General features: G+C 46.1%; 1 protein-coding gene across 5 annotated transcripts in view; it reads right to left on the bottom strand.

Moving 5' to 3' along the window:
• INPP4B (inositol polyphosphate-4-phosphatase type II B) overlaps window positions 1-26,646 on the bottom strand; it is a 1,087,411-nt gene that overhangs the window by 52,168 nt on the left and 1,008,597 nt on the right. For all 5 annotated transcript variants that reach the window (XM_075348265.1, XM_075348236.1, XM_075348245.1 and 2 more), the window contains one exon: window positions 2,712-2,824. In XM_075348265.1, coding sequence (XP_075204380.1) covers window positions 2,712-2,824 — 113 coding nt within the window. The remainder of the gene's footprint in view (window positions 1-2,711; window positions 2,825-26,646) is intronic.

Here is a 26,646-nt window from a genome sequence, read left to right as displayed (position 1 = left end):
AACACTGGACTGCTGCTTTGCAGTGGCGGCGGCCCGGCGCAGTCTCAGCCAAGGCGTGGGACTCAGGGACAGCTGGCCTCACAGGTTGGGCCTTCGGGCCCGCAGCAGCCAGTTCTTCCACGGCTGGGCGGACTGCCGGGGCCGGGACGGTCTCGGGTGTGGCCACTTCCAGGGCCGACGGCTTCTTGTCACGGACGGCCATTTCCCGCGGGATCTTCCATGACAGCGGAAGAGATACTGGCCGTTCCCGGACAACGCCCCCAGGCCGGTCCTCTAGGGCGGACGGGCTAGATTCCGCTACCAATGTTGGGGGTAGCGGACCGAGCGGAGGGGCAACAGCAACCGGTACGGATGGCGGGGGAGGCAGGAGGGTGAGAGGACGCAGGCCGGGCCCCTCAGCCGCAGCGGCCGGCCCTTCTCAGACACAGGGGCGTGGGTCACTTACCCGCTCCTCCAACACTGCCTCCACCTCGCGTCTCCGCACGGACGCCGCCACTTCCTTCATCTCGGCCACCCAGCGCTCCATCAAGAACTGGACCTGGGTTTGGAGGCGACAGCACATTTGTGCGGTCCGGGCTTCCACCCACGCCGCCGTTCCTGGCATGGGCTCGGGAATCTCGGCATCACCGGACGGGACAGAGCTGCTTGCTGGCAGACTTCCAGGAACCGGATATGTTGCAGAGTCCTGGCGTCCCCGCTTTTTATGATCTCGGCTACATTAGGCAGGCTTTCACCCGCCCCCCCCCTTGGTTCTTTCTAGCACTTCCGCTTGTTGGGGGCGGGGCTTCACTTTCGCGCCTTCCCTGCTCGGGGAAGACGCTCGAGAGGGAGTTTTTTGAGCCAAAGATGGCGGCGCTTTCAATATTTCGGCTGGACGCCGCCGGCGGAGACTGCAAGGCGCACTTCTACCGGTAGGTAGATTGGTTCTATCCTGTTCACAGACGCCAAGTTGTCGCGGGAGGAGGGGACGCGCTCGCCACGCTTGGGTCCGTGGCTTCTGCTGCTGCTGCTCGGTGGCTCGAGTGGTGGACCGGACCCGGGGACTCGAGCAGCGCTCCTCATCCGTGAGTGAAAAGGGGTAGTTTGTTTAGGGAGATTGTTCGTGACGCCACCCACGGGACGTGGTGATGATGGCACCACCACTGCTGATAACAGGGATCCCAGGAGAGATGGTAGGGTGCAGCTAAGATGTTGTCCCCTCCGTGGGTAGGGGTTGGTGATCCCGGGGCCCGGTGGTAGTAACGGGGAGGCCTGATGGCTGGGGTGCAGGGTGCAGGAGCAGTGTGGTGCCGGATGGCTCTGGTGTACTCACTCAGATAGACAATGACAGAGTCTCTGGTAAACAAAACGGCTGGATGGACGGGTCCCGCAGCCGGCTGCAGTGTTGTTGTTGTGCTCTCCCTGGACGGCTGATGGTGGCTGTCTTTCCCTGCACCTTTTAGTAAGTTCTTGCCCACCGGTAGTACACTCCCCGGCGTATAGGTGTCATAGGAGCCCGTGTTGCCCGCAGGCGCTGGCCCTTGGAACTCTAGCCTGTGGCGGTGGCTGTATATCCTCTCTGGGTGGACGGTTGCCTTCAATCGGGACTTGGTAGTTGGGAAACCCCTGGGGTTCCTGTCACATTCGGATTTGACTATTGACGGCGGCTCCAAGCCTGGTCGGGGTCCGATGGCCCTGCCTGTGTACTTACCTTCACTCTGTTCCCCGGGCCGTCGCCTGACCCCGGTCCTTACGGCTCTGCGGAGTTCCACTAACTCCTGCAGACGGCCACCACCGTCTGCCAACCTTGCTGTTAGTGTCTGGGCTCCGACCCAGACACCCAAGTGTTCACTCCTCTCTCCTTCACCTCCTAGACTGAACTCTAATTGACACTTTTCCCGCCTCCAGGCCTGTGAACTCCTCGGTGGGTGGGGCCAACTGCCTGGCTCCGCCCCACCTGGTGTGGACATCAGACCCTGGAGGGAGGCAACAAGGGTTTTGTGTTTGGCTGGTGTATCTGCCTAGGGTGGGGGTGTGTGTGTTGGTAAGTTTGTGACTACCTGGCTAGTCCAGGGCGTCACACCTACCACAGTACGTGGGGCCAGTACTCTCCACATTGCACATTATTTACAGTTTAAAAGCAAATACATTTCTCTGCTACAACACATATACATCCTGTGTCTGCTAAGTGGAACCAAATGCCGTACCCGTTCCACTCTGCTACATCCTGCTTTATATACCGTACAACTACAATATAATAGGACTACCTTCGTAGGAGTGGGCGCTATTTGACCCACCTCCTACACCAGCAGCAATATGGAATGATAAGCTGACCATAAGCATAAGATATACATCATTCTGGCCACATTCCGGCAAGATGTGCCTCGTTCAATTCACTTGTATTGAGAGCAGCCGCGCACATCTAGTTGAAATGTGGCCAGAAATAGGTATATTGCATACTTGCGGTCACATGACCGCTCAGTCTATCCACCAGCACTGCAGTGTCCTCACAGCACACAGTGTGCGCGATGTCAGGATTCACATTGAGTGACTGCAGACTTTTATGAAAAACCTGTACAAACCATTGAACTGCACTTTTTCATGTAAAGGGATCCTGAAATAAAATGTTTAGTACGAATGTTTTGTATTGGCAATAATAATGGATAGTTGCAATCACATGAGCAAATGATTAGTTGAAAGTTACAATTTTATAAGCCCTAACCAAAACTTACGGTAGCCGCTATCCACATGATTTCTACATTCTTCCTTTTTTTGGCATGCGTGTTTTGGTGAAGGTTTTCAAGGAGTTCCTTCAGATCACTCTGTTCCTGGAACAATAGTGGACCTATGAATAATAAATGGAGGAAGGTATAAATTGCAAGGTTAGCGTCTGCACCTCTGAATGTTAGGGAATGATAACTCTTATGAGCCACCACAATGTTCCTGCGAACTATGCATAACACCCACATGACAATACAGCACACAGCATCATCTGATTTCTATTATTACATTGAAACATTTTTTACATAAGCCGCATAGGACGCACATCAAATGGACTGAAATTGACTGTCAAATACAGGGCTGTGGAAGAAAAATAAAATGGTTGCAAGTACTACAAAATATCATTTGGAACTTAAGTTTTTCGACTTAGGTACTGATGAGATGTCTAAATGATTTTTTATTCAGGTTTAAGTTCTGTAATACAGAAGACAAAAAGAATACAGGAGGTCAATCCCCTGGTGATCGAGGCTCCCATACAAAATGTTGACACAAAATCTAGATCCAGAACCGTGATAGTTGATAAAAGGAAATCTTCCCTATAAGTTCCATAAAAACCGCCACCATAAAACCACACAGTATGCATGCATGGTGAATAGACATGCTCTAGGCAACGCATTTCGGATGTCAATCCTTAATTATGACTTAGAAAATAGTGAGACACAAGGTCAAAAGAAGGAATAGTTAGTGAAGTTTTGAGTATATTTATTGACATCAATTCTCATCATTAAAGATGTATCTGGGCCTATTTTCTTTTTTCTCAGTGGGCTAAGAACTGACAGGCAGGTAGTAGCAAACTACCTGCCTTTTCTGCCTGATGCCGATCTCTGCTGGCTCACAGCAGTCACGAATTGCTCCTGCCGGTGAATCTACGGCTTCTGGTGATGCCGCCACTGCCTAACTGTGGGGGGTAGGCTGTTACCAGAATGAGATACTCCATCAACAGAGCAACTCGGAAGAGGAAGAACTGTTCTCTTGACATGAAGCAACAAAACCGTCAGCAGGAGTGGTCTGTGATCGCTCTAAAAAAGCGCCAGGCAGACAAGGCAGATGTTTAGCAAATACCTGGCTGTTAGTTGTTAGCCCAATAAGAAAAATATAAAATAGCCCCTGATAACCCCTTTAAGTCATGCATCCATGATGTACAGATTTAATATGGCTATTTTTTATGCATTTTTTAAGAAGAAATCTTTTTTATCAACTATTTTGGTTTTGGATCACTTTTTCATATCAACAATACATAAACCACATGTGTACAAGGGAGACAAGTGCAGAATTACTCCCATCATTAATACAGGAGACTGATAACGTCTGCTGTATTCTTGAATAGCTGATATTAGCCAAACCCCCCCACAATATTTTAATATTGTTTGGGCTAATAACTGAGTAATGTTGCCAACAGACTATGCAAACACAGAAAAACAAAACATGCCGCAAAATCACTTGTATTAAAGTCTAATTGTTATGTGTTGACTCACAAATAACCCACTATAGCTTACACATTATGTGCAGGACACAATGGAATTAACACCTTTTGGGGGTTATAGAGCGCAAGCTAAAGTTAAAATGTGACAATAATCAAATATAATACAATTAAACTCTAAAGTACTCTATCTATTCAAACATTTCTAATAGTTGAAACATTACAGTATATTAGTCTGCAGATGTTCAGTTTGGCAAAATTCCAATAGCCATTGCATGATTATTTATTCACTGTGTGCTAAGATGACATCTGGAAGAAGCAGACTATGTTAATTGGGCACAGAAGGTGCTACCACAATTTTTTCAGTGTTTTTAAATACTTGCAAAACACCCCCCTATACAAGTGCTCCTGCGTGTGGGAGAGCCCGCCGAAAGGAACAGTAGTCATGCGAGCATGCGCCATTTACGTAGAGGTGTTAAGTGCCCTTATTCTTTGTTTTGTAGTATCATATATGTCTACTGGGAGAGCCCTTTCATTTATTTAAAATCTGTTTTTCGTCCACTGTCTAACAAAACAGTAACTGGGTTGGCAAAAAAGTATAGCCGTTACCACCTTCGTCAACACAGAGCAATTAGTTTGTAAGACAGGATGAAAGATAACCCATTATAAAAGATATGTCCTCTCCGTGTAACAAGTAGGATGTAAAAAACAATGACCCATCTGTAAGACCTTGATGAGACTGGAATAATGGTCTTTGCTGAACTCAAACCTGAACTGTCTAAACTATATTTAATTGTTAAAGTCCACAAACTACAACAGCCCGCTGTATCAAGTTCAAGACAAGGAACTCAATTAATCAAAATGTTAAAGACAGACATCTGGTGTAAAACTCTTTGCCCCAAAAGTTTCCAACTATTACAATGTGAGGTTGTGCAAAAGTTTTGTGACTGCAGTTTCTGCCAGCTCTGTCAACATGGGGTGTGGCATGGGTCTGCTTTTCTAATTTATGAGAAGCGTGATGTACCTTTACGTCACATATCTTATTCCAGTCTTTGAATAGATTTTTGCTCAGGCATGCCTCTTAATGAATCGAGCACCTCTTTCTCCAACATGCCCCTTCTTCAAGTGTGAACAATGATGGTGTTCATGAATCTAGGACTTAATGAAAATTACAGGTATATTGACCATGGCCCTGATTTATCAAGACCAGCATTATTCACACCAGTCATGATGAAAGGGCATGTTGGCGTTCAATGCATCTGCTTCATTATGGTGTGCACACCTCTTCTTATTTTATTATTTTTTTAACTTGTATTTAGAGACAAAACAATAACAAAGACAGACATGGCCAAACGTGTTGTCACTCTTGAAATTGTTCAAGAAAATTAAGTATTTCTCAAAGAAAACTATTGCAATTATTCATGTCTTATTATACACATTTAGTTCCTTTGTGTATATTGGAACAACTCCCTTAAAAAAAAGAGAAAAAAAGCAAATTGGACATAGTTTCACAGAAAAACCCCAAAATGGGTAGGATAAAATTGATGACACCTTTTCCAAATTGCATGTAAACAACTTTGTTTCACGTATGTGATGCTTATTCAAACTCACCTGTATCAAGTAACAAATGTGGGCAATATGAAAATCATATCTGAAGACAGATAAAAAGGGGAGAAGTTGACTCACTCTTTACATTGCGTGTCTGTGTGTGCCACACTAAGCATGGAGAACAGAAGAGCATAAGAGAACTGTCTGAGGACTTGAGAACCAAAATTATTGAAATATATCAACAATCTCAAGGATACAAGCCCATCTCCAGATATCTTGATGTTCCTTTGTCCACAGAGCACAACATAATCAAAACGTTTACAACCCATGACACTAGGTAATCTCCCTGAATGTAGAAAACAGAAAAAAATTGATGAAAGGTTGCAACACGGGATAGTGCGGATGAGTTCCAAAGAAATTCAAGTTGTCTTGAAGGCTCAGGGTGCATCAGTGTCAGCACAAATTATCCGTCGACATTTGAAATTAATGAAACGCTATGGCAGGAGACCTATGAGGACCCTACTGCAGACGCAGAGACATGAAAAGTTAGACTGCAGTTTTTCAAAATGTTCTTGCGGAAGCCAAAATCCTTAATGGAAAGTGTCTTGTGGACAGACGCGACCAAATACAGCTTTTTGGTAAAGCACATCATTTTACTGTTTACCGAAAATGGAATGAGGCCTACAAACAAATGAACACAGTATCTTCAGTCAAACATGGTGAAGGTTCAAAGATATTTATGGGTTGTTTTGCTGTCTATGGTACTGGGTGCCATGACTGCATGTAAGGCATCATGAAATCTGAAGAGTGGCAAAGGGTTTTGGGTCGCAATGTAATGCCCAGTGTTAGAAAGTTAGGTTTGCTTCCTAGGTCATGGGTAAATGACCCCAAACATACTTCAAGAAGCACCCAGAAATAGGTGGAATTAAATAGCTGGAGACTTGTGAAGTGGCCAGCAATAAATCTGGATCAAAATCCCATTGAACACCTGGATGCAAATCAAAAAGGTCCATGGAGCCTCTGTTAGGAGTCTCGACACAGAAGAAGCCAGCTATCCCTCTGGGAAGGACCTAGCCAAGGAGTGGCTCTTTTTAGGAGACCACCATAAAGTATGGGAAATATGCAAATCAAAAAGGTCCATGCTCCCACCAGGCCAGAATCCTTCTCCACACTGATGAGGGGCAATACCCCGAAACAGCTGTCTGTGGATGGATACCTGGCCTTGGTATTTCCCTTGTCATATCTTTAAACTCGTCAAGAGCTGGATATTGACTAAAAGGGCCACTTAATATGGTGGTTATGGTGGTCTCCTAAAAATAGCCACTCCTTGGATAGGTCCTTCCCGGAGGGATATCTGGCTATTTTCTTTGTCGAGACTCCTAACAGAGGCTCCATGGACCTTTTTGATTTTCATACTTCCCAGGGGGCAATGCACCTGGGATTTGAGCGCCCTCTCTAGCTGCCGGCAGTGTTTTCTGACTGATCTCCCCGAGATCAGTGATTGTTTTGTCTTATTGAACACCTGTAGTGAGATTTTAAAATTGCTGTTGGTAGAAGACACTGTTCAAATGAGAGACCTGGAGCAATTTTCAAAAGAAGAGTGGCCCAAAATTGAAGATGAGAGGTATAAGAAGCTAATTGATTGTAATTATTTATTCCAAAAGGGTGTGAAACTAAATATTGAGTTGAGGGTGCCAACAGCTTTGTACGGCCCATTTTTGAAGTTTTATGTGAAATTATGTCCAATTTGCCCATTTTTATCATTTTTTATTGTTTTTCTAATACACACAAAGGAAATAAACAAGTGTATAACAAAACATGTGTAATTGCAATAATTTTCTGGCAGAAATACCTCATTTTCAAGAACAATTTCAAGCGTGCCAACACTTTCAGCTATGACTGTTGATAAAGCTACATACTTGACATAGCAAAGTGAAACAATTGATAATAAAAGTATCATATAACACTTCACACACATAAGAAGAAAGAATAAATCAAAGTCCTCGGAAATGGAGAAAAGTATCTGTGACATGAACAACAATCCACATTGCAGATTTTGGTTTTGGCCAATTTTCAGAATAATAAGGAAAAAGAAGAAGAATAGACAACGAAGAGTAGTTCTTCAGACGAATGGATGAGACAAAGAGAAAAGGGTGAACGTGGAGGGAGAGGGAAAAAGGGATAAACAAAGGAACCAAACCATAGTGGTGGCTGCTCAATCCTGCAAAAGTCCACCATATTCACAAGAGTGCTTGAAGTCCATCCAATAGAACCAAGTTTTATAAAAAGCCTCATTTCTATAGTAGCAGTCAAGTCCTCCATATACTGTATATGAAGTAATTGACCTAAGAAATCCAGAGGGACAGACTGGGAGGATTGGCTTTCATGTACCTGCCTCTTAATCAATCAGGCACATCTTAAAAGTGGCATGCACCTTGCCACAGGTAAAACTGCTACTTATCTAAGCTTGTTCCATGTGCTGGACTCATTCTTTGATGACATTGCTAACCCTCAATTTGAAACAACTATCTTCTTGGTTTGGAGAACCTTCTTTAACTCTAGATCAATAAGAAGAAGTCAGCCACAGTTTAGAAAGTACAAGGATAAAACTTTTTCTGAAATATTTTTCAAGGTTATAGTGATGCTGTTGGCTGCATTTATTACTGCCTGGCTGTGCTCCATTACATGCAGTTCTGTGCCTATGGGAACAATGGCTGAGAATTCCACAACGGGAGATGGAAATGTGATTAATAATATGATTAATAGTGATGGTACTAAAGACAGCAGCACTCAGGATATATCATTTTCACACTTAGACAGGGAGCATGCTCAAACAATTTATCTTTTGGCATTGTTTTCACTAGGAAAAAGGACCCTGTTCATTGAACAGCTTGACTGTTATTCCCCTGTTCATGTTAGATATTATTTTTTTTCAATAGATATTTCTAGCACTTTTATCTTGTAAATCACCACTTATTTCCATATGTGAATGTAGATAATATAAAATTACTGAAGGTGTACAAAATATAATGATTCCTTCATCTGCATAAAATGTCTAAATTCCCTGGCCAGTCATAACCACTTCAACCACAAGTGCCGCGATCAGTAGTATGTAAATAGCTTATGGACTGTTTATATGCTTGGTTTGCTGTCACAGTGAGAGGGGATGTGCAAGCCGTTTGTAGAAGGAAGTTTATGCACCTTGCTGTGATTTTAATGCATCTTCAGAATTGAGCTATTAGCCCAATTTTGAAGATACATTGAGAGCTGAGCAAGGGTTTTGTATCCATTAAAGTTCTATACACTGACAATATTACCATCTGTTTGCATCAATAACAAGCTTAAAAAAAGAACTGTACTTTCAACAAACTTTCCATAAATCACTAGTTCAGGGGATTATAAAAAACTTGGTTAAAATTTAGTGTTGAGCGAGCACTACCATGCTCGGGTGCTCAGTACTTAAAATGATCAGGATCTTCCAGAAAATTGCTTGAGTTTCCCAGTGACTTCTATTATGCTTAGTACTGGAGTCTAGCCCGTCCAAGCATCCAACCTTCTCGTTTCGAGTACTGAGCTCCTGAGATTGGTAGTGCTCACTCATCACTATTAAATGTCTTAGAGAAATTAGCTTTGTTCACCACTTATCACACTTTTTCCTCTTCCCCACTGCCTCCTAAACTTTTCATCTACTGTGAAAAAGCAGCTCAAGTCCACTGAGAAAAAAAGCTCAAGTCCTACTTGCTCAGAGGAGATGGACTATAGGAATCCTGTGACACAGCTCATTACCCTGTATTGAGAGAGAAGGGTGGAAGAGGAGTGAACAGCACAAAGGGAAGAGACAAAGGCAAGACAGAAAACCATTGTGAAGAGTACTGTAATAAGAGTTTTAACTCATATCAGAGGTTGAATCAGATAAAGACAGCTCAGCTCTGCTGTATAATGATTTCCATGTTGCTTGAGTTTGACTCTGTGAGCAAAAAAGTAAATGAAGAGTAGCAGTGGCGTAACTAGAGTCTGGAGGGCTGCGGTGCAAAAATTAGACCTGGGCCCCCACCTTCATATTGGTCAGATGTAAATTCCCTTCCAGCATTCTACAAATATTATACAGACATATGTGTTGTCCTCCCCCTCTCCTATCCTACACTAATGTCCTCTATCCTGGGCCCCTTCTTGGTATATATGCCCTCCATCCTGGTATAAATATCCCCCATAATTGTATATATGATATATTTTCTCCATCCTGGTAAATATGTACCCCATCCTGTTAACTATGTCCCCATCCTGGTCCACCTTCCTGGTAAATATGCATCCCATCTGGGTATATATGTTCCCCATACTGGTAAATATTTCCCCATCCTGGGTTCCTTCCTGATAAAGGTGTCTCCCATTCTGGTAAATTTGTCCTCATCCTGGGCCCTTTCCTGGTAAATATATCTCCCCATCCTGGTATATATGTCTCCCAACCTGGTATATATGTCCCCCATCCTGGTATATATGTCCCCCATCCTGGCATATATATCCCTCATCCTGGCATGTGTGTCCTTACCTTGGGCCCGTCCTGGTTTATATATTCCCGTTCTGCCCCGTTTTTTCCAGGTATCTAGTTCTCCCATCCTGGGCCCCTTCCTGGTATATATGTCCCCCATCCTGGTATATATGTCCCCCATCCTGGTATATATGTCCCCCATCCTGGTATATATGTCCCCCATCCTGGCATATATATCCCTCATCCTGGCATGAGTGTCCTTACCTTGGGCCCGTCCTGGTTTATATATTCCCCGTTCTGCCTGCAAAAATCCCAAACATTCTATTCACCTTACCTGACTTCCATGTCCCGCGTTGTCCTCCTCTGTAGCAATGGTCAGTAGCTGAATCGGTGTTCTTGCTATAGTGACACATGATGTCATTACCATGCACCCCAGTCATGGGGACACCGATGTCAGCTGCTGGCCTCTGATTATCTGGCAGCATGTACTGAAGTGCAGGGACCAACGGGTCTTTCAGATCAATGTATTTCAGCTGGATGTGCATTTGACATTGTTCATCTAGCTTAAGTATGCCTTGGGGTCAGCGTGCCCCCTGCACCCCCGAGACCACAATTGTTACACCCCTGTAGAGCAGGCGATCGCATCTCTGTGCTGTGCTGTCTATGGGAGAAATTACTGCAGCTCGTTGCCTCACCAGGAATGGTGTTATTCCTCATGTACACACATGACACATTATTCTGAAAAGTTACTTGAAAGCATACTTACCCTTTAAAGGAATTTCAAAGAGCTCTCCAAAGCTAATTTCGGCTTTGCCTAGACATTACTTTTACAGTTATTTTGTCAGTAGGATCAACCCTCTAAATCATCTATATTGGCATGCAAGTCACAGAAAGTTTAATAAAATGATGACCTGGGTTCAGAGTAATCCAAATTTTTCTTAATATGTAAATGAACTAAGGTTTATGGGCCGGACACAGATATGCATGAGAATCTGCTTACAGAACTTATTTTAAATGAAAATTACCAAATGTTACCAGTGTGAGACATGTAGATCACGAGAGCAGTATGTCAGTCATTACATAGTTCACACTGGTAATGCCCTGTTTTAATACAAAACAAGCCCTGGAGGCAGATTCTTATGCAAATCTGTCTCTGGCCCATAGATCTTAATAGCTCATTTACATATTAAGAAAACGATACAATTCTCAGGAATAAGACATCGGATTGCAGATATCAATGTACCATTTTATTTAACTTCCTATGACCTACATGCCCATATAAATGGTTAAAGAGTGTTAATCTTAGTAAAGCTGGGTTCACATGTTCCTATAGTCATCCGATATCACGGATCCAGTAGAGATCTGTTTGCAAAAAAGTCATGGAAACACAACTTTTTGTCCGTTGTTAAATAACAGATGTTGGCCACATCTGTTTTTGATATGTGGAGTCTATGGACAACGGATCCGTTAACGGATTACTATACATCGTCCATTTGTAACGGATCTGTTAAGAAAACAACAGATCCATTACAAATGCAAGTACAAAAGATGGCTAAATAGAAATCCGTTAATGGATCCATTGTCCATGTAAATAAACCGGATCCAGCAGAAATCAGTTTCCTAATGGATCCATTCTAATGGTTGACTAGAGGACATGTGAACTTAGCCCAACACTTCACATACTACAGACAAGTGTTCCCTAACTCCAGTCTTTAAAGCCACTATACTGTTGTCAGGACTTCCTTAGTATTGCCCAGGTAATTAAATTATCACCTGTGTAACACTAAGGAAATCTTGAAAACATGCACCATTGGAGGCTCTTGAGGACTTGACTTGGGTAACACAGCTATAGAAAGTGTTTACCTCCTTAAAAATTAAAATTTACTGAAAACGGAGGAGGGCAGAGTTCTGAGCTGGGCGGAGGTATCGGGAAAATTTAAAATGGAAAATCACCATTACCTACAATATTTACAAATAATAAGACATTACACATCAGTAGTAAAAGAGGTCGGGAAGGCTGAGAAGAAGGGGAGTTTTGATGTTTTGATTGGTCAGGGAGCGGGACATGAATCCCTTTCGATCATATACCAACGATTGAGAGATCAAGTACAGGGCCCCTGGAAAGAGAAAATATATAAAACCTGGGAGACTGCTCTAGGCGATCCGGACATCTATGATAAAATTCTAAGGGGGTTGGAATCTGTTAAGAAAGTAATGATAAACGAACAATGGAGGGAGATGCAATTCAATCTAGTACACAACGCAACATACGCCTTTAATATACCACATAGCAGCTCACCAGTGCATTTCTTGGACCATTGCCCTAAATGTGGACTCCATAAAGCAAAACTGTTTCACTGCATATGGGAATGCCCACAGGTGAGGGGGGTATGGGAGGAAGCGGTGGCGTACATATTGAGGATTTGGAAAGTAGTTATACCTGTCACCCCTCAGGCCTGTTTGTTTCACTGTATAGAAGACCCTACGGAAACTAACAGAGCAAATGCTCACATTCCAGGTGTAATACACATAGTATTGCTTGTAGTCAAGAAATGCCTACTTAGGAATTGGCTGATAAGACAGACACCGAGAAATACAGAAATAGTTGATACCCTAAAAAAAATAATGATGTACGACAAACTGGATTCGGAGAAACATAAGGAGAAATCCACTAAAAGATTCTTCAAAAAGTGGAGAACATTTATTGAGCAAAGCTTCACACAAACAGAAATCACCCAGCTAATTAAAGCATTTGAACACATGGCTTGGTATTGTTTGGAAGACATTGCAGGGACACTAGGGACACTGAAGGTAGGAAGCATCCAAAGGACCAACTGAAATGAATAAATATGTTAGTTTGTTAAGTTAAAAGAAATTATTGTTAAGACTAGAAGGTGGTAATACAGCAATCCCAAATTATTAGTAATCAAAAATAGCATAACATTATACACCTTTATTCATGAACTTGCAAGAGCAACGTTAATTACTCCAATACACGCAAGTCAAGTACAGAAAGCCATCACTATCTAAGGTGAAAACACCCTAGCCACTTTGGTTAGCCAAATGAGGGTACACCCACAGGGGGTCCCGTGTAGTGATGGCCACAAGAAAAACAAACACAAGAAAAAAAACAAACAAACAAAAAGAAAATGTGATGTTGCTATGAGCAAAGGACAATGGTCCAATTGACAAAATAAACACAACAAACAAAATAATACCTAAAAAAGCAAAACAATATGCACTCCATTAGCTGACAATGGTCAGTCATACATGTACATAAAATGCAGTAGGTTCTTAGGCATTATAAAAGGAATGGTCTCACCCAATCCCTTTAGATGGAAGGTCATGCAGCCTCTTGATCCTGAGTAGTGGAGTCGTCCGCCATGTACTGGCCCTACCACCTATCAGATACAAAATAACGAAAGACTGCTGCCCCAAACTTCCGTCCTAACAAGGACGGACCACAACTAGGTCTCAAGCTGGCATCCCGGCGTTCCGACGCGTTTCGTCACTCAGACTCCTCAGGGGACATGATAGTCGTCAGTCAGGTCCTTACTGCCAGCCCTCACCAAACCATAGTGTCAGAGATTCTGGCGTGGTCAATATTGGGGTCATTTAAACATATGAGTCATATCATTGCTCCAATCAGGAGCTACACCTCACCTGATGCTTATTCAGTCAAAGTCATGTGGATCCCGTCCTGTGGGTTTTGATTCAACATGTGTGCTTACGCCCCCTAAGTGATGTCACAGGCATTCCACCAACGTGACGTCCATGTTCTCCGGGGGTGCTAACCCAATCAGCGCTCTGGGATGTGACCATACAAGGTGCACACCCGGATGTCTCCCCCACGTCATCTCTAGTCGGCTATTTCCCTAGTCCCAGCCGGGGATGCACATCTCGTGTGCACCGGCATTGGAGGGGAGGGACTTCCTGTTGCCCGGGATCATGTGATCGGAGATTTCCCCCGTGTCATGTCTGGAGACTAGACTAGACTAGAAGGTGGCCCGATTCTAACGCATCGGGTATTCTAGAATTTATTGTGTAGTTAATGTATGATTTTTGTTATATATATAGATGTTGTGTGTAGTTGCCAACTGTTTGTGTAGGGCGCTGTAAATGTTCTGGGTGTTGTGTGGGTGTGGGGGTGTGTGAGAGCGGTGTTGTTTGTGTGTTGCGTTGTGTGTGTTGCATTGTTTGTGAAGCGCTGTGTGTCTGCAGCATTGTGTGTGTGGTGCTGTGTGTGTTGCGCAGTTTGTGTGTGTGTTGCGCAGTTTGTGTGTGTGTGTGTGGGGTGCGTGTGTGTGTTTTGGGGGAAGGTATGTTTTTGTGCAGTGTGTGTGTGTTGCGGGGGGCGTGGCCAAGTGGGCAAAGTGTGCGGGGGGCGTGGCCGAGCGGGCAAAGTGTGCGGGGGGCGTGGCCGAGCGGGCAAAGTGTGCGGGGGGAGTGGCTGAGCGGGCAAAGTGTGTGAGGGGCGTGGCCGAGAGGGCAAAGTGTGTGAGGGGTGTGGCCGAGCGGGCAAAGTGTGCGAGGGGCGGGGCCAGGCCGAGCGGCCAATGCGTGCGGGGGCGGGGCCGGGCCGAGCCGAGTGGCCAATGCGACGGTTGTCACTGTAATGACGTCATTTTGGAGCAAAACAGACAGACAGACAGAATAAGGCAATTATATATATAGACTAGAAGGTGGCCCGATTCTACGCATCGGGTATTCTAGAATTTACGTATTGTGTAGTTAATGTATGATTTTTGTTATATATATATATAAATATATATAGATGTTGTTGTCTGTAGTTACCAAGTGTTTGTGTAGGGCGCTGCACATGTTCTGGGTGTTGTCTGGGTGTGGCGGGGGGTGAGAGCGTTGTTGTATGTGTGTTGCGTGTATTGCGTTGTTTGTGGAGCGCTGTGTGTCTGTAGCGTTGTGTGTGTGTGTGTTGCGCGGTTTGTGTGGGTGTGGTGTGTTTTGGGGGGAGGTATGTTTTGTGCAATGTGTGTGTGTTGCGTGGTATGTGCGTATATTTATGTATGCCGCGGTGTTTGTGTGTTGGGTGTTGTGTGTGTGCAGCGTTGTCTGTGTGTGTGGGTGTCTGTGTAGGGCGGTGTTTGTGGTTCCCAGTGTGTGTGCGGTGTGTTGTGTGTGTGTGTTGGGGGAGGTGTGCACCTCCCATCGTGCTCCATCCCCCATGCTGTGCACCCCCCATCGTGCTCCATCCGCCATGCTGCGCACTCCCAAACGTGCTCCATCCGCCATGCTGCGCACTCCCAAACGTGGTCCATCCGCCATGCTGCACACTCCCAAACGTGCTCCATCCGCCATGCTGTGCACTCCCAAACGTGCTCCATCCGCCATGCTGCGCACTCCCAAACGTGGTCCATCCGCCATGTTGCGCACTCCCAAACGTGCTCCATCCGCCATGCTGCGCACTCCCAAATGTGCTCCATCCCCCATGCTGCGCACTCCCCATCGTGCTCCATCCCCCATGCTGCGCACCCCCCATCGTGCTCCATCCCCCATGCTGCACCAGCATCAGCCTCTCTGCCCCCAGCATCAGCCTCTCTCCTCCCAGCATCAGCCTCTCTCCTCCCAGCATCAGCCTCTCTCCTCCCAGCATCAGCCTCTCTGTCCCCAGCATCAGCCTCTCTGTCCCCAGCATCAGCCTCTCTCCTCCCAGCCTCAGCCTCCCCCAGCATTAGCCTCTCTTCTGTAAGCCTCCCCCCTCCCAGCCTCCCCCAGCATCAGCCTCCCCCTCCCAGCCTCCCCCAGCATCAGTCTCCCCCAGCATCAGCCTCTCGCCTCCCAGCCTCCCCCAGCATCAGCCTCTCTCCTCCCAGTCTCCCCCAGCATCAGCCTCCCCCTCCCAGCCTTCCCCAGGATCAGCCTCTCTACTCCTAGCCTCCCTCCTCCCAGCCTCCCCCAGCATCAGCCTCTCTCCTCCCAGCCTCCCCCAGCATCAGCCTCTCTCCTCTCAGCCTCCCCCAGCATCAGCCTACACCTTCCCAGCCTCCCCCAGCATCAGCCTACCCCAGCATCAGCCTACCCCAGCATCAGCCTACACCCTTCATAGCCTCCCCCAGCATCAGCCTACCCCAGCATCAGCCTACCCCAGCATCAGCCTCTCTCCTCCCAGCCTCCCCCAGCATCAGCCTCCCCCTCCCAGCCTTCCCCAGGATCAGCCTCTCTCCTCCCAGCCTCCCCCAGCACGCCGTGCTCCTCTGCCGACACTCACAGATCCGATCGCATACACTCACACACACACACTCACACATCAGAACACACTCACACACATCCGATCGCATACACACACACTGACGATACCGCACATACGCGCTCACACTCACAACATCCGGAGATACCACATGCTTCTGGCCATGTGATCCTCCGGCAAGTCCTGGAAGGTCACACCACAGTATCGCCACCGAGAAGCAAGCGATATCCCAGGATGTTGTGAGTGTGTGGATGCGATGTGATGTGTGTGTGAGAGTGAGTGTGATCTGATGTGTGTGTGTGTTGTTATGTGTGTGTGTGTGTATGTTCCGCCGCTGCAGGACCTTGATGCGCTGGTAACTATGCTACCATGGTTACCAGCGTATCCCGTCCCCCGCTCGCACGGGAGCCCACACCAGCATACGTCGGCAACCCCAGCAATGCGAGGGTATGTGTCGGCTGGGTTGGCGGCGTACGCTGATGTGGGCTCCCGGGGGTACAGTACTCACCTGGGAGTCGTGGCTCCATGTCGGTTCGGGGAATGCATGCGGGGGGCGGGGCCAGAGTGAGCGTGCATTGCGTGAGGGGGGCGGGGCGTGGCCGAGTTGCCAATGCGTGCAGGGTGCCGGGGCGAGAGGCCAATCCGTGTGGGGGGCAGAGCCTGGGCGAGCGGCCGGCCAATCCGTGTGCGGGCGGAGCCTGGGCGAGAAGCCAATCCGTGCGGGGGGGGCGGGGCCATGGCGAGCCCAGCGGCCAATCAGCTTTGTGTCACCGTAAGGACACAATTTTGGAGCAAGACAGACAGACAGACAGACAGAATAAGGCAATTATATATATAGATACGTCTATGGAGATTAAATTGTTGTGACAATGAAAAAGAAAATGATGTAACAGAAGCATTTTACAATCCAGAGAAATTTTATGGAATGTATCAACATTCTCCTGTTGATGATATGTGTTGCTGACATCAAATAAAATATTTTTTTAAAAAAAAAAAAAATTAAAATTAATAAAAGGGTACTTTGTAGACAGGAACAATTAATTTCTCAGGTTCCTGAGAAATTCCATGGCCAACGAAAGTGAGCTCTGCGAACCGCCTCTGATCTGCAGGCATCGCCGATGTCTTTTCTTATTTGTAGGCCTCTAGAAATCAGAAGAAAACCCAGGGAATATAGCAGCTAAAAAGCAGTTTACAGGGCTCCTGTACAGTGACTATGGAATACTGATGTGGTTGGTGGATCGGGGTCCTGAGAATTTAATCACTCATCTCTAGTATCTTGACTATATGAAGTTGTGGCACATTACTCGTATATGCTATAACTGTATGCCCAGCAAGTCTCTAAATGCTTGGACTCGCATTGATCCTTCCAATAAAGACACTGGCACGTTTCACATTGCTTAATAGGTGTTTTGTGATATGCTGTGAGCGTATTGAATTTGTCTGTGTTGCTTTGAGCAGACAGAAATCTAAAAAGACTGCTTTCCTAGAATTAAAGCTGCAATGTTTTTATAAGTGGTGGAACTATATGTATAAATACATAATACAGACTGTAAATTAGGATGCGTAAATGCTCATAGAAAATACACTATATCAACAACAAAAATTGGGATACACCTCTTAATGATTGATTTCAAGTTACTTATTCAGTCCATGGTCACAGGTATGTAAACTCCAGCCCCTAGCCCTGCAGCCTGCTTCTACTAGCAGAAGGCTTGGTTCCACTTGTGTTTTGTACAGACGAGTGCAATCCAATAAAACATCAGATTGCACTCGCACCAGTGCAAAACTATGTAGCGGTGTCCATGTGTGATTGATTTCTCATGCCATATCGGCCTGAGAAATTAATCGCAGCATGCTGTGTTTGTCATCGAGTCTCGGCTCACACGCACCCATACAAGTCTATGGGTGCGTGTGAAACATCGCTCTGCACTCGCATGTCATCTGACCACAGTTCGATGTACGCAGAAACAGGCCGTGGAAGGGGAGAAAGTGCTCCCTCCCTCTTTTCTGAAGCTGCGATCTGATCGCAAGATCAGAGTCGCATGACCCTCGGCTCACACTTGCAGCCAAAGGTCATTAGCATATCGCTTCTGTACCGCCCCGCGGGCTCGGCTACGACTGCCGAGCCACTCGGATCCGTGCTCGTACTGCGGGTGGTGGCTCGAGCGGACCCGGGGGTCACGTCGCTCTGCAAGGGAGTTGGCGCTACACGTGGGGATTTGGGTGAGGAGTTCCACAGTCGGGGCCACGGTGGTTTGATTTGGGATGATAGTTCGTGACGCCACCCACGGGTTGTGATGATTGTAGACACCACTGCTACGGTGAAGGTATGGGGGCTCCCGGGAGCGGTGTAATGGCGCAGCTAGGTGTTGACCCCTCCGTGGGTAGGGTGGTGTTGGTCCCGGGGCCCGGTAGGCGAGGGCCGGGGTGCAGGGTGAAGTGTTGCGGTGCAGTGCGGTGCGGTGCCCGATGGCACTGGTGTACTCACTCTGACACAAGACACTGGAGTCTCTGGTAAACTAAACGGAGTGATGAACGGGGCCCGCAGCCGGCTGCAGCTTCTCCCAGAATAGGATGGTGGTTTCCACCTTTCTCCTGCACCTCTGTGTGTAAATGTTTGACTCCTATGCCTAGACACCGGTAGTCCGCTCCCCGACTTGTATATGCCGTAGAAGCCCGTTTGCCCGCAGACGCTGGCCCTTTTGTTCTCTATGCCTTGGCGGTGGCTTTACCCTGTATGGTTGGGCTGTTGTCTTCTAACGGGACTTGTGTGGGATAGGTCCTAAAGTCCAGTCCGCAATCAGTTGATTCGACTCGGCCCTGTCGGTTCAGGGCTTTGTACTGGGTCTGAGTACCCTGCCTGGTGCTCTGGTATCCAGTTGGCTCCCCGGTTCGGTTCCGGCGTGCCACTACCCTGTCCCGGTCCCTTACGGTTCCACCGATCGTCTTCCCAGTCTCCTGCGGGCGGCCACCACCGTCTGCCTTCTTGCCAATGGCGACTGGGCCCCGACCCAGCCACCTGGTAGTCTCTTGGCAGCCTGGACACAGGACTGCCCATGAACTTGACTTCTCTACACTCGCACTTGAACTAGACTCCTCTAGACTGTGTTTTCCCGCCTCCAGGCCTGTGAACTCCTTGGTGGGCGGAGCCAACTGCATGGCTCCGCCCCCCTGATGTGGAAATCAAACCTGGAGGGTGGTGACAAGGTTTTTAGTTTGACTGATGTCACCTAATCGGGAGGGGGTGTGGTGTTGTGTGTGTCTACCTGGGACGACCCGACTAGTCCGGGGCGTCACACTTCCAATGCTTTTGCATTATAAATTGAATAGTTTACCTGGATGGGTACAAAAGGAAAGACAAGTACGGCACTGACCTAAGCTCAGTAAATGGTAAAAAAGACTTGGATATAAATGAATTCAATGTTCACCTTTTTGAAGGTATAACTAGCCTTGAAAGCAGCTGTATTGAGCCACAACAACCTGCCTCCCTTGACTTGCAGCAATCCCTGGACACTATGAGAGAATCCTCCCTTGGATTCACATAGGCACCACAAATCAGAACCATAAAAAAATCCAGGCTGTGTGTGATTGCGCTTCCGTAGGAAGCCAAAGCGGGTGATCTTTTTAAAAATTATTTATTAATGTCCACATAATCCGCATACAACACGTTTCGACTAGCAAGCCTTCTTCAGGTATAATATAAGCAATAACCTATTATTTTTGCTTATATTTTACCTGAAGAAGGCTTGCCAGCCGAAACGTGTAGTATGTGGATTATGTGGACATTAATAAATAATTTTTAAAAAGATCACCCCGCTCTGGCCTCCTACAGAAGCGCAATTACACAGCCTGGATTTTTTTTATAGTTCTGATTAATGCTCTTGCATCAGACGCTATGAGCAGGTGAATCCGAGGCCTTAGTGAAAGAATGACTACCATTGCTAAAGAGCTCACTGAATTCTAGTGTGGTCCTGTAATAGGACGTGACCATTGTAACTAGTCAGTTCATGAAATTTCTTCTCTGCTAATAATTCAGCATCAGCTGTGAGTGGTATTACTGAAAAGTGCAAGTTTTAATTCCCAAAGCACAAAACCATGAAGTGAAAAACCATACAAAGTTACAGAAATACCGTAAACCACCAAGTGCTGAGGAGCAAACCTCTGACATGTCTCTTTACAGAACACATGACAAGTGTCTCTATTAGCCAGTCAGAAGTCCTATTTAGGCCCTCCCACAAAAAATAAAATAATATTCAATGGGTCACAGAAGAGCGTATCTCACAATTTTGCAGCCCTTAAAAATAAGTTTGCTCCTATTGAAGCCCCTTAGTGTTCCCACGCACTAGAATACCTGTTTCAAGTATAATGTCAACAAAAGTACCCCCAAATACAATATGATGCTCCCATCTAGAATTCCTCCCCAGTACCTACCACATGCACATTATTATGACCCTACAGTAATACCTCGCAAAGTATGATACCCCTACCGTGACCCCAACATAGTATAACATAGTATAATGTCCCCCAGAGTGACTCCAACACAATAAGATTGCCCCCAAAGTCTCCCACAGAGAGTATGAAGGACCCCACAGTCTCCGACATAGTTTGATGAAGGCCCTGATGCAGCCCTTCACTCAAAATGAGGGCCTCCCATAGTCCTCCATACAGTATTCTGGTCCTCCATACAGAAAAAAAAGGAACAGCAACACGTCCATGGAGATATTAAATTAAAAGTTTGTTTATTTCATTCTTGTGAAAAGCATGGATGAAGAAACAACACAGGGAGGATCACGGCCTCCATAATACGCGTTTCAAGCAATGGATGTTTTGTTAGTCATAGTATGATTTTAACAAGATTGAAATAAACGCACTTTTAACTCAATAGCTCCATGGACGTGTTGCTGGATCCTCCTTTTCTGTTATAAGTCTGCCTAATTTAGAAAGAAAAAATTCCGCACTGTCCAATAAAAATACTCCACTTTATTAGACAATTCCTAAAATCCAGCATAAAAGCTCATGATATAGATCTCAGTGAGAACTACACGTTTCGACGCTAGGTCTTAGTCATGTTCTGTTCATGACTAAGACCTAGCGTTGAAACGTGTAGTTCTCACTGAGATCTATATCATGAGCTGTTATGCTGGATTTTAAGAATTTTCTGATAAAGTGGAGTATTTTTATTGGACAGCACTGGAATTTTTTCTTCTAACTTTCTACTTGGTGGCCAGACCATTCCGTGCGCAGGACATTTATATCTAACAGCAATCAGCTGATCGGTGAGCTGGACTTCTTTCCTTTTGTAAGTCTGCCTGTCGGTGCACCGCCGTGGAATAGTTTCCTTCCAGTGAGCTGAAATAACTCTCCTTATCAACATGGCCCTGCATACAGTATACTGGCTCTCCATACAATATTGTGGCTGCCACACTCCTCCACACAGTATGATTAACCCCACGCAACCCTCCACACAGTATAAGGGAGCCCACACAACTTTCCACACTGTATAATGGTCATCCACTTTCCCTCCAAACAGTATAATGCCCACTCACATAGCCCTGCAAACTATATAATGGCCCCTACACAGTCCTCCTTACAGTATGATGGAGCCCCCAACCCTTCCACACTGTATAATGGCCTACAACTAGCCCTCCAAACAGTATAATGCTCCCTCACATAGCCCCCCCAAACTATATAGTGGCCCCCACACAAACCTCCAAATAGTATGATAAACCCCACACAATCTTCCACTGTATAATGGCTCACATACAGCCACAGCATAATGGCCCCATTTTCCCTCAAAACAGTATAATGGCCCCCATATAGTCCTCCAAACAGTATATTGGCCCCCAATATAGCCTAACAATTATTAGAATGGGCTTTCCCGCACATAGCCTCCAAACTGTATAATCAGCCCTACATAGCTATCCAAACAGTATAAAGACTAACCATAGTCTTCCAAGCAGTATAATGTACTAATTAAAAAAAATATATACTCACCTCTCCCCATTCCTCCACTGCTCCAGTCTCTGCTGCATGTGATCTGAAGCTCTGCAAAGCAAGTGCAATGTAAAGATGTAATCATGCTCACTGTGCTGACATGTCAGAGCTCAGATGCACAAGGAGAGTGAAGGAGGAGAGAGCCGATGGCTCCCTGCTCCATTATTGCTTTCAATCATAGTGGCTGCGTGGTCTGCCACTATTAGCAGTACACTACTGATTTCCTAACTGCATTGTGCCAAATGTAATGTTTTTGTGGAAAAGGTATAATGCTATGGGGTTTATCTTAAGGGGTTGGCCTAGCCCCTTAGTTAAATTGAAGGGAAATCTTAATGCTTCAGCATAACAATACACTTTCGACAATTGTATTGTTTCATTTTTGTGGTAGCAGTTCAAGGAAGGCCTTTTTTCTTTTCCCGCATGAATGCGCCCAAGTTTACAAAATAAGTTCTATAAAGGAATGGTTGGGTATGGAAGAACATGATTGGCCCACCCAAAACCCTGAGCTCAACCCCTTCAAAACGCTGAGATGAACTCGAAAGGAGATTGCGAGTCAGACCCTCTTGTCAAACATCGGTGACTGACCTCACAAATGTTTTTCAAGATGAAAGGACAAAAAATCCCAGACATAGTCCAAAATCTGTTATAGCTGCAAATCCATATTAATGCCTATGCATCCATTTTGGTGGAGTCATTTTGCTATGCATATATGCCAAACAGCATGCGATTATCATTTCCCTGCCTTCAATTTCTCTGTAAATATTCAGCAACCTTTTCAATCTCCAAACTAAAATTTTGGGGTGGGAAAGGAGATGCAGATGCAATTTCCCACTTAATGTTTAAATGATTCAGCATGAGATGGAGCAATACAGAGGAACAGGCCATAGCTTTCGGACTTCTTGTAATTTATCCTTTAGTCCGAGCAGAAACAGAATATTACTGTATTTAGTTTGTTTTCAGGTATTATAATGAATAGAATAATAAAACAATAAATATAATAAAGATAGTCCTTGGCAAATATTATGTATTTGTGGCGCCCCTGCGACCTTAGGCACCACAGGGCATTGCACCCACTTAAGGTGTAATGTCTTCCTTAACTCCAAGGGACCAGCACCGGTATGCAAAAGCCAGACCAAATTGCCCACCCCTGTCCAAGCCCAGGGGGAGGAGTCAGTTTGGGGGAGGAGAGTAGAAACTGAGAGTTGAGGGTTGGAGGTCGAGCAGTAAGGAGCTCTCCTAGCAACCTCTGTGGACTGTTAGGAGGAAAGTGAATGGTTGCCGGTGGAACTCAGACAGGACTCCCGGAATCTTGTGTGCCAGGTGCAGAAACCTAGACCAGGGAGATGTTCCAAACCCCTGGTAAATCTGCAAAGGGGAAGAGAAGAACAGAACAGAGTCTGCCCCACCAGAAGCCTGAGACCTAGCTGTAAGAGAGAGAGCCTGGGTAGACAAGTGAGGAAGCCTAACCCAGAGAGGTTCCCTGCTGCAGGTGTGCAGACCAGAACTAAAACCAGTGCAGGAAAGGGTCCCCCAAGAACCACAGGTCACAGGGACCAAATTACTAGGACACAAAGCGGGAAGAGTCTGCAGTGAAGAATACCAGTGTCGGAACCCGAGGAGAGAGGGATTCTGAGGCCCACTTTGGTGAAGATCAGCTGCCGTGGCCTACCAACACTCCCAGTGAGTAAAAAGACTTTTAAACGACTTCCCTGTGTTGTCCCAGTAACTTTTTCGCACACACTTACACTGACTACTACTCTCATCCTCCACTGGGGCCAGCCCTACCCACGGAGGGCTTACCAACCTGCTGCTCATAACACTGGCCCCAGCAGGAGTGAAACACAGCAGCGGTGGCCATTCCACCTGGCCACACTACCGTGGGTGGCGTCACAAACTTTTCCACTTAAACTATCCCAATTTTTATTGTGGAGCCACCCCAGGGCACGGGATCGGGCACCGCCACCAGTGACCTGTTAAGCCCAGGACCGAGTGACTGCCCCTGATCCCTGGAACTGCGCCCCTTAATAGTGCAGGGCGACACATATTTACAAATCAATTCCAATGACAAACTATGATACAACAGGTAAAAAAGGGGATTTAATCACAGCTACAAATACTTAGACACTTCCTAATAAAAGAACAATGAATTCAGTTACGCACTAATCATTCTGTAACGCCTGCCCTAACCTCTGACCTCTGACCTGCCCTAACCGCTGACCTCTGACGCATTAATAATAACCGCAATGTCTGACATGATTGCTATGACATCCTTCATATGAATTGATATGTATTTGTAGTGGATAAGAATAATCAAATGCGTACTTTGGAATTGGTATTAACTTCTTCAGTCATTTGCAGTATCTATTTCAATTTTACGTTGGAAAGTATCACAGCCGAAAGAGTGAATTTAGAGTCAGAAAAGCCGATATAGAATAAGTCCTTCTTTTTTGCTGTATCAGTCTAGTCAATGATTTATGAGCTGAACAAGCACAAAAAATGTCCGTCCTGACCAAATCTTAATCGGATATATACACCGTAATTTGGTTCAGCAGCTAAGTGGAAGTAGGACCCGGTCATACAGGTTTTCAGTCTGTGAATACAAATGGTTCCATGTACAATAGCAAGCTGTGAGGAATTGAAACAAAATGTTTAAAAATAACATTTTCATGCAATCAGTACATTATTTTATCCTGCGCCTCTCGCCTCTTCCTCTGGAGCTGAGAGCTGCTGCTGATGTTGCATCAATGGTCACCTTGCAGGTCTTGTGTAAGCTCGGCAGGTTTTGTTCACCTGTCCTATTAATTAGTATAGAACACATACTGTACATGATACTTGAGGTTTACATAAGAGCATTTATCAAGCTGGTGACACAACACTAGCAGCGCCTCTTGATATTAAGTGAAAAGCGGTGGGTAAACCCTTTAGACCAGGGGTCTCAAACACGCGGCCCACGGGCCGCATGCGGCCCCTCAGGCTGCTTCGTGCGGCACTCAGGCCCAGGCCCCTGTTCACTATTGCGGCCGATGCAGGGGCCGCAGCCACTGTCTGCGCTTTATGTCAGATGAATGTTTTGCCAGCGCTGCGCTCTCGTGACGGCAATACAATCATCTGACATAAATCACTGACAGTGGCTGCGTCCCCTGCACCGGCAGCGATAGTGAACAGGGGTATGGCCTGCAGACAGCAAGAAGCAGAGATGAGGTAGCCGAGGGAACGCGGGACAGGTGAGAAGAATGGTGTGTTTTTTGTTTATTTTTGTGTGTGTATGTGCAGGACGGCACATTAACCACTTAGCGACCTATGACGTACTGGGTACGTCATGGCTCCCTGGTACTTAAGGACCCATGACGTACCCAGTACGTCATGGCGAAATCGCGGCCCCGGAGCCCCGGTGGCTGCGATTGCTTTGCAAATACCTTAGAGTCGGGGAGGAGGTAACCTCTGCCTGACCTCATGAGGGGTGGTGTCTCCTCCCCGGACCTACGGAGGCTGTGATTGGCTGACGAACGCCGCTCAACCAATCACAGCCACTGTAATGTTTTAGCCATTGAAAATGGCTGAAACATTGAAATCCAGCCATGATCAGTGCAGCTGTAGCACTGATCATTGGCTGGAGCTGGGTGACCTGTGTTTCACCCGCCCCAGCTCTGATTGGAGAGACCAGTCTTGTGACCGATCTCTTCAATCACTGTGGATCTGAGGCCAGAGACCGACTCCTCAGCTTCACTCCGGTGTCTGCGGAAGGTGAGGGCAGCGATCGGTAAGGTATAGCCACTGTCCCCTTTCAGGCGCCGCTACTTCCCCCCCCCCCCCGGCCCATTACTACAGGATGGGCACATTACTATGGGATGGGGACATTACAAGGATGGGCACAATACTATTGGATGGGGACATTATTACCATAGACTGGGGACAAGGCTGGGGACATTACTATAGTATGGGGACAAGGTGAGCTCATTACTATAGGATGGGGACTAGGATGGGCACAGTACTACAGGATAGGGACATTACTACAAGGGGACAAGGATGGGAAACATTACTATAGAATAGGGATAAGGCTGGGGACATTACTATAGGATGGGGACAAGGTTGGCACATTACTATAGGATGGGCACATTACTATAGGATGGGGATATTGCTACAAGGGGACAAGGATGGGGAACATTACTATAAGATGGGGGACAAGGATGGACACATTACTATAGATTGGGGACATTACTACAGGATGGGCAC

The sequence above is a fragment of the Anomaloglossus baeobatrachus genome, chromosome 1, assembly GCF_048569485.1.
Source record: "Anomaloglossus baeobatrachus isolate aAnoBae1 chromosome 1, aAnoBae1.hap1, whole genome shotgun sequence".
Lineage (NCBI taxonomy): Eukaryota > Metazoa > Chordata > Amphibia > Anura > Aromobatidae > Anomaloglossus > Anomaloglossus baeobatrachus.
This window is presented reverse-complemented; position numbering and strand designations above follow the sequence as displayed.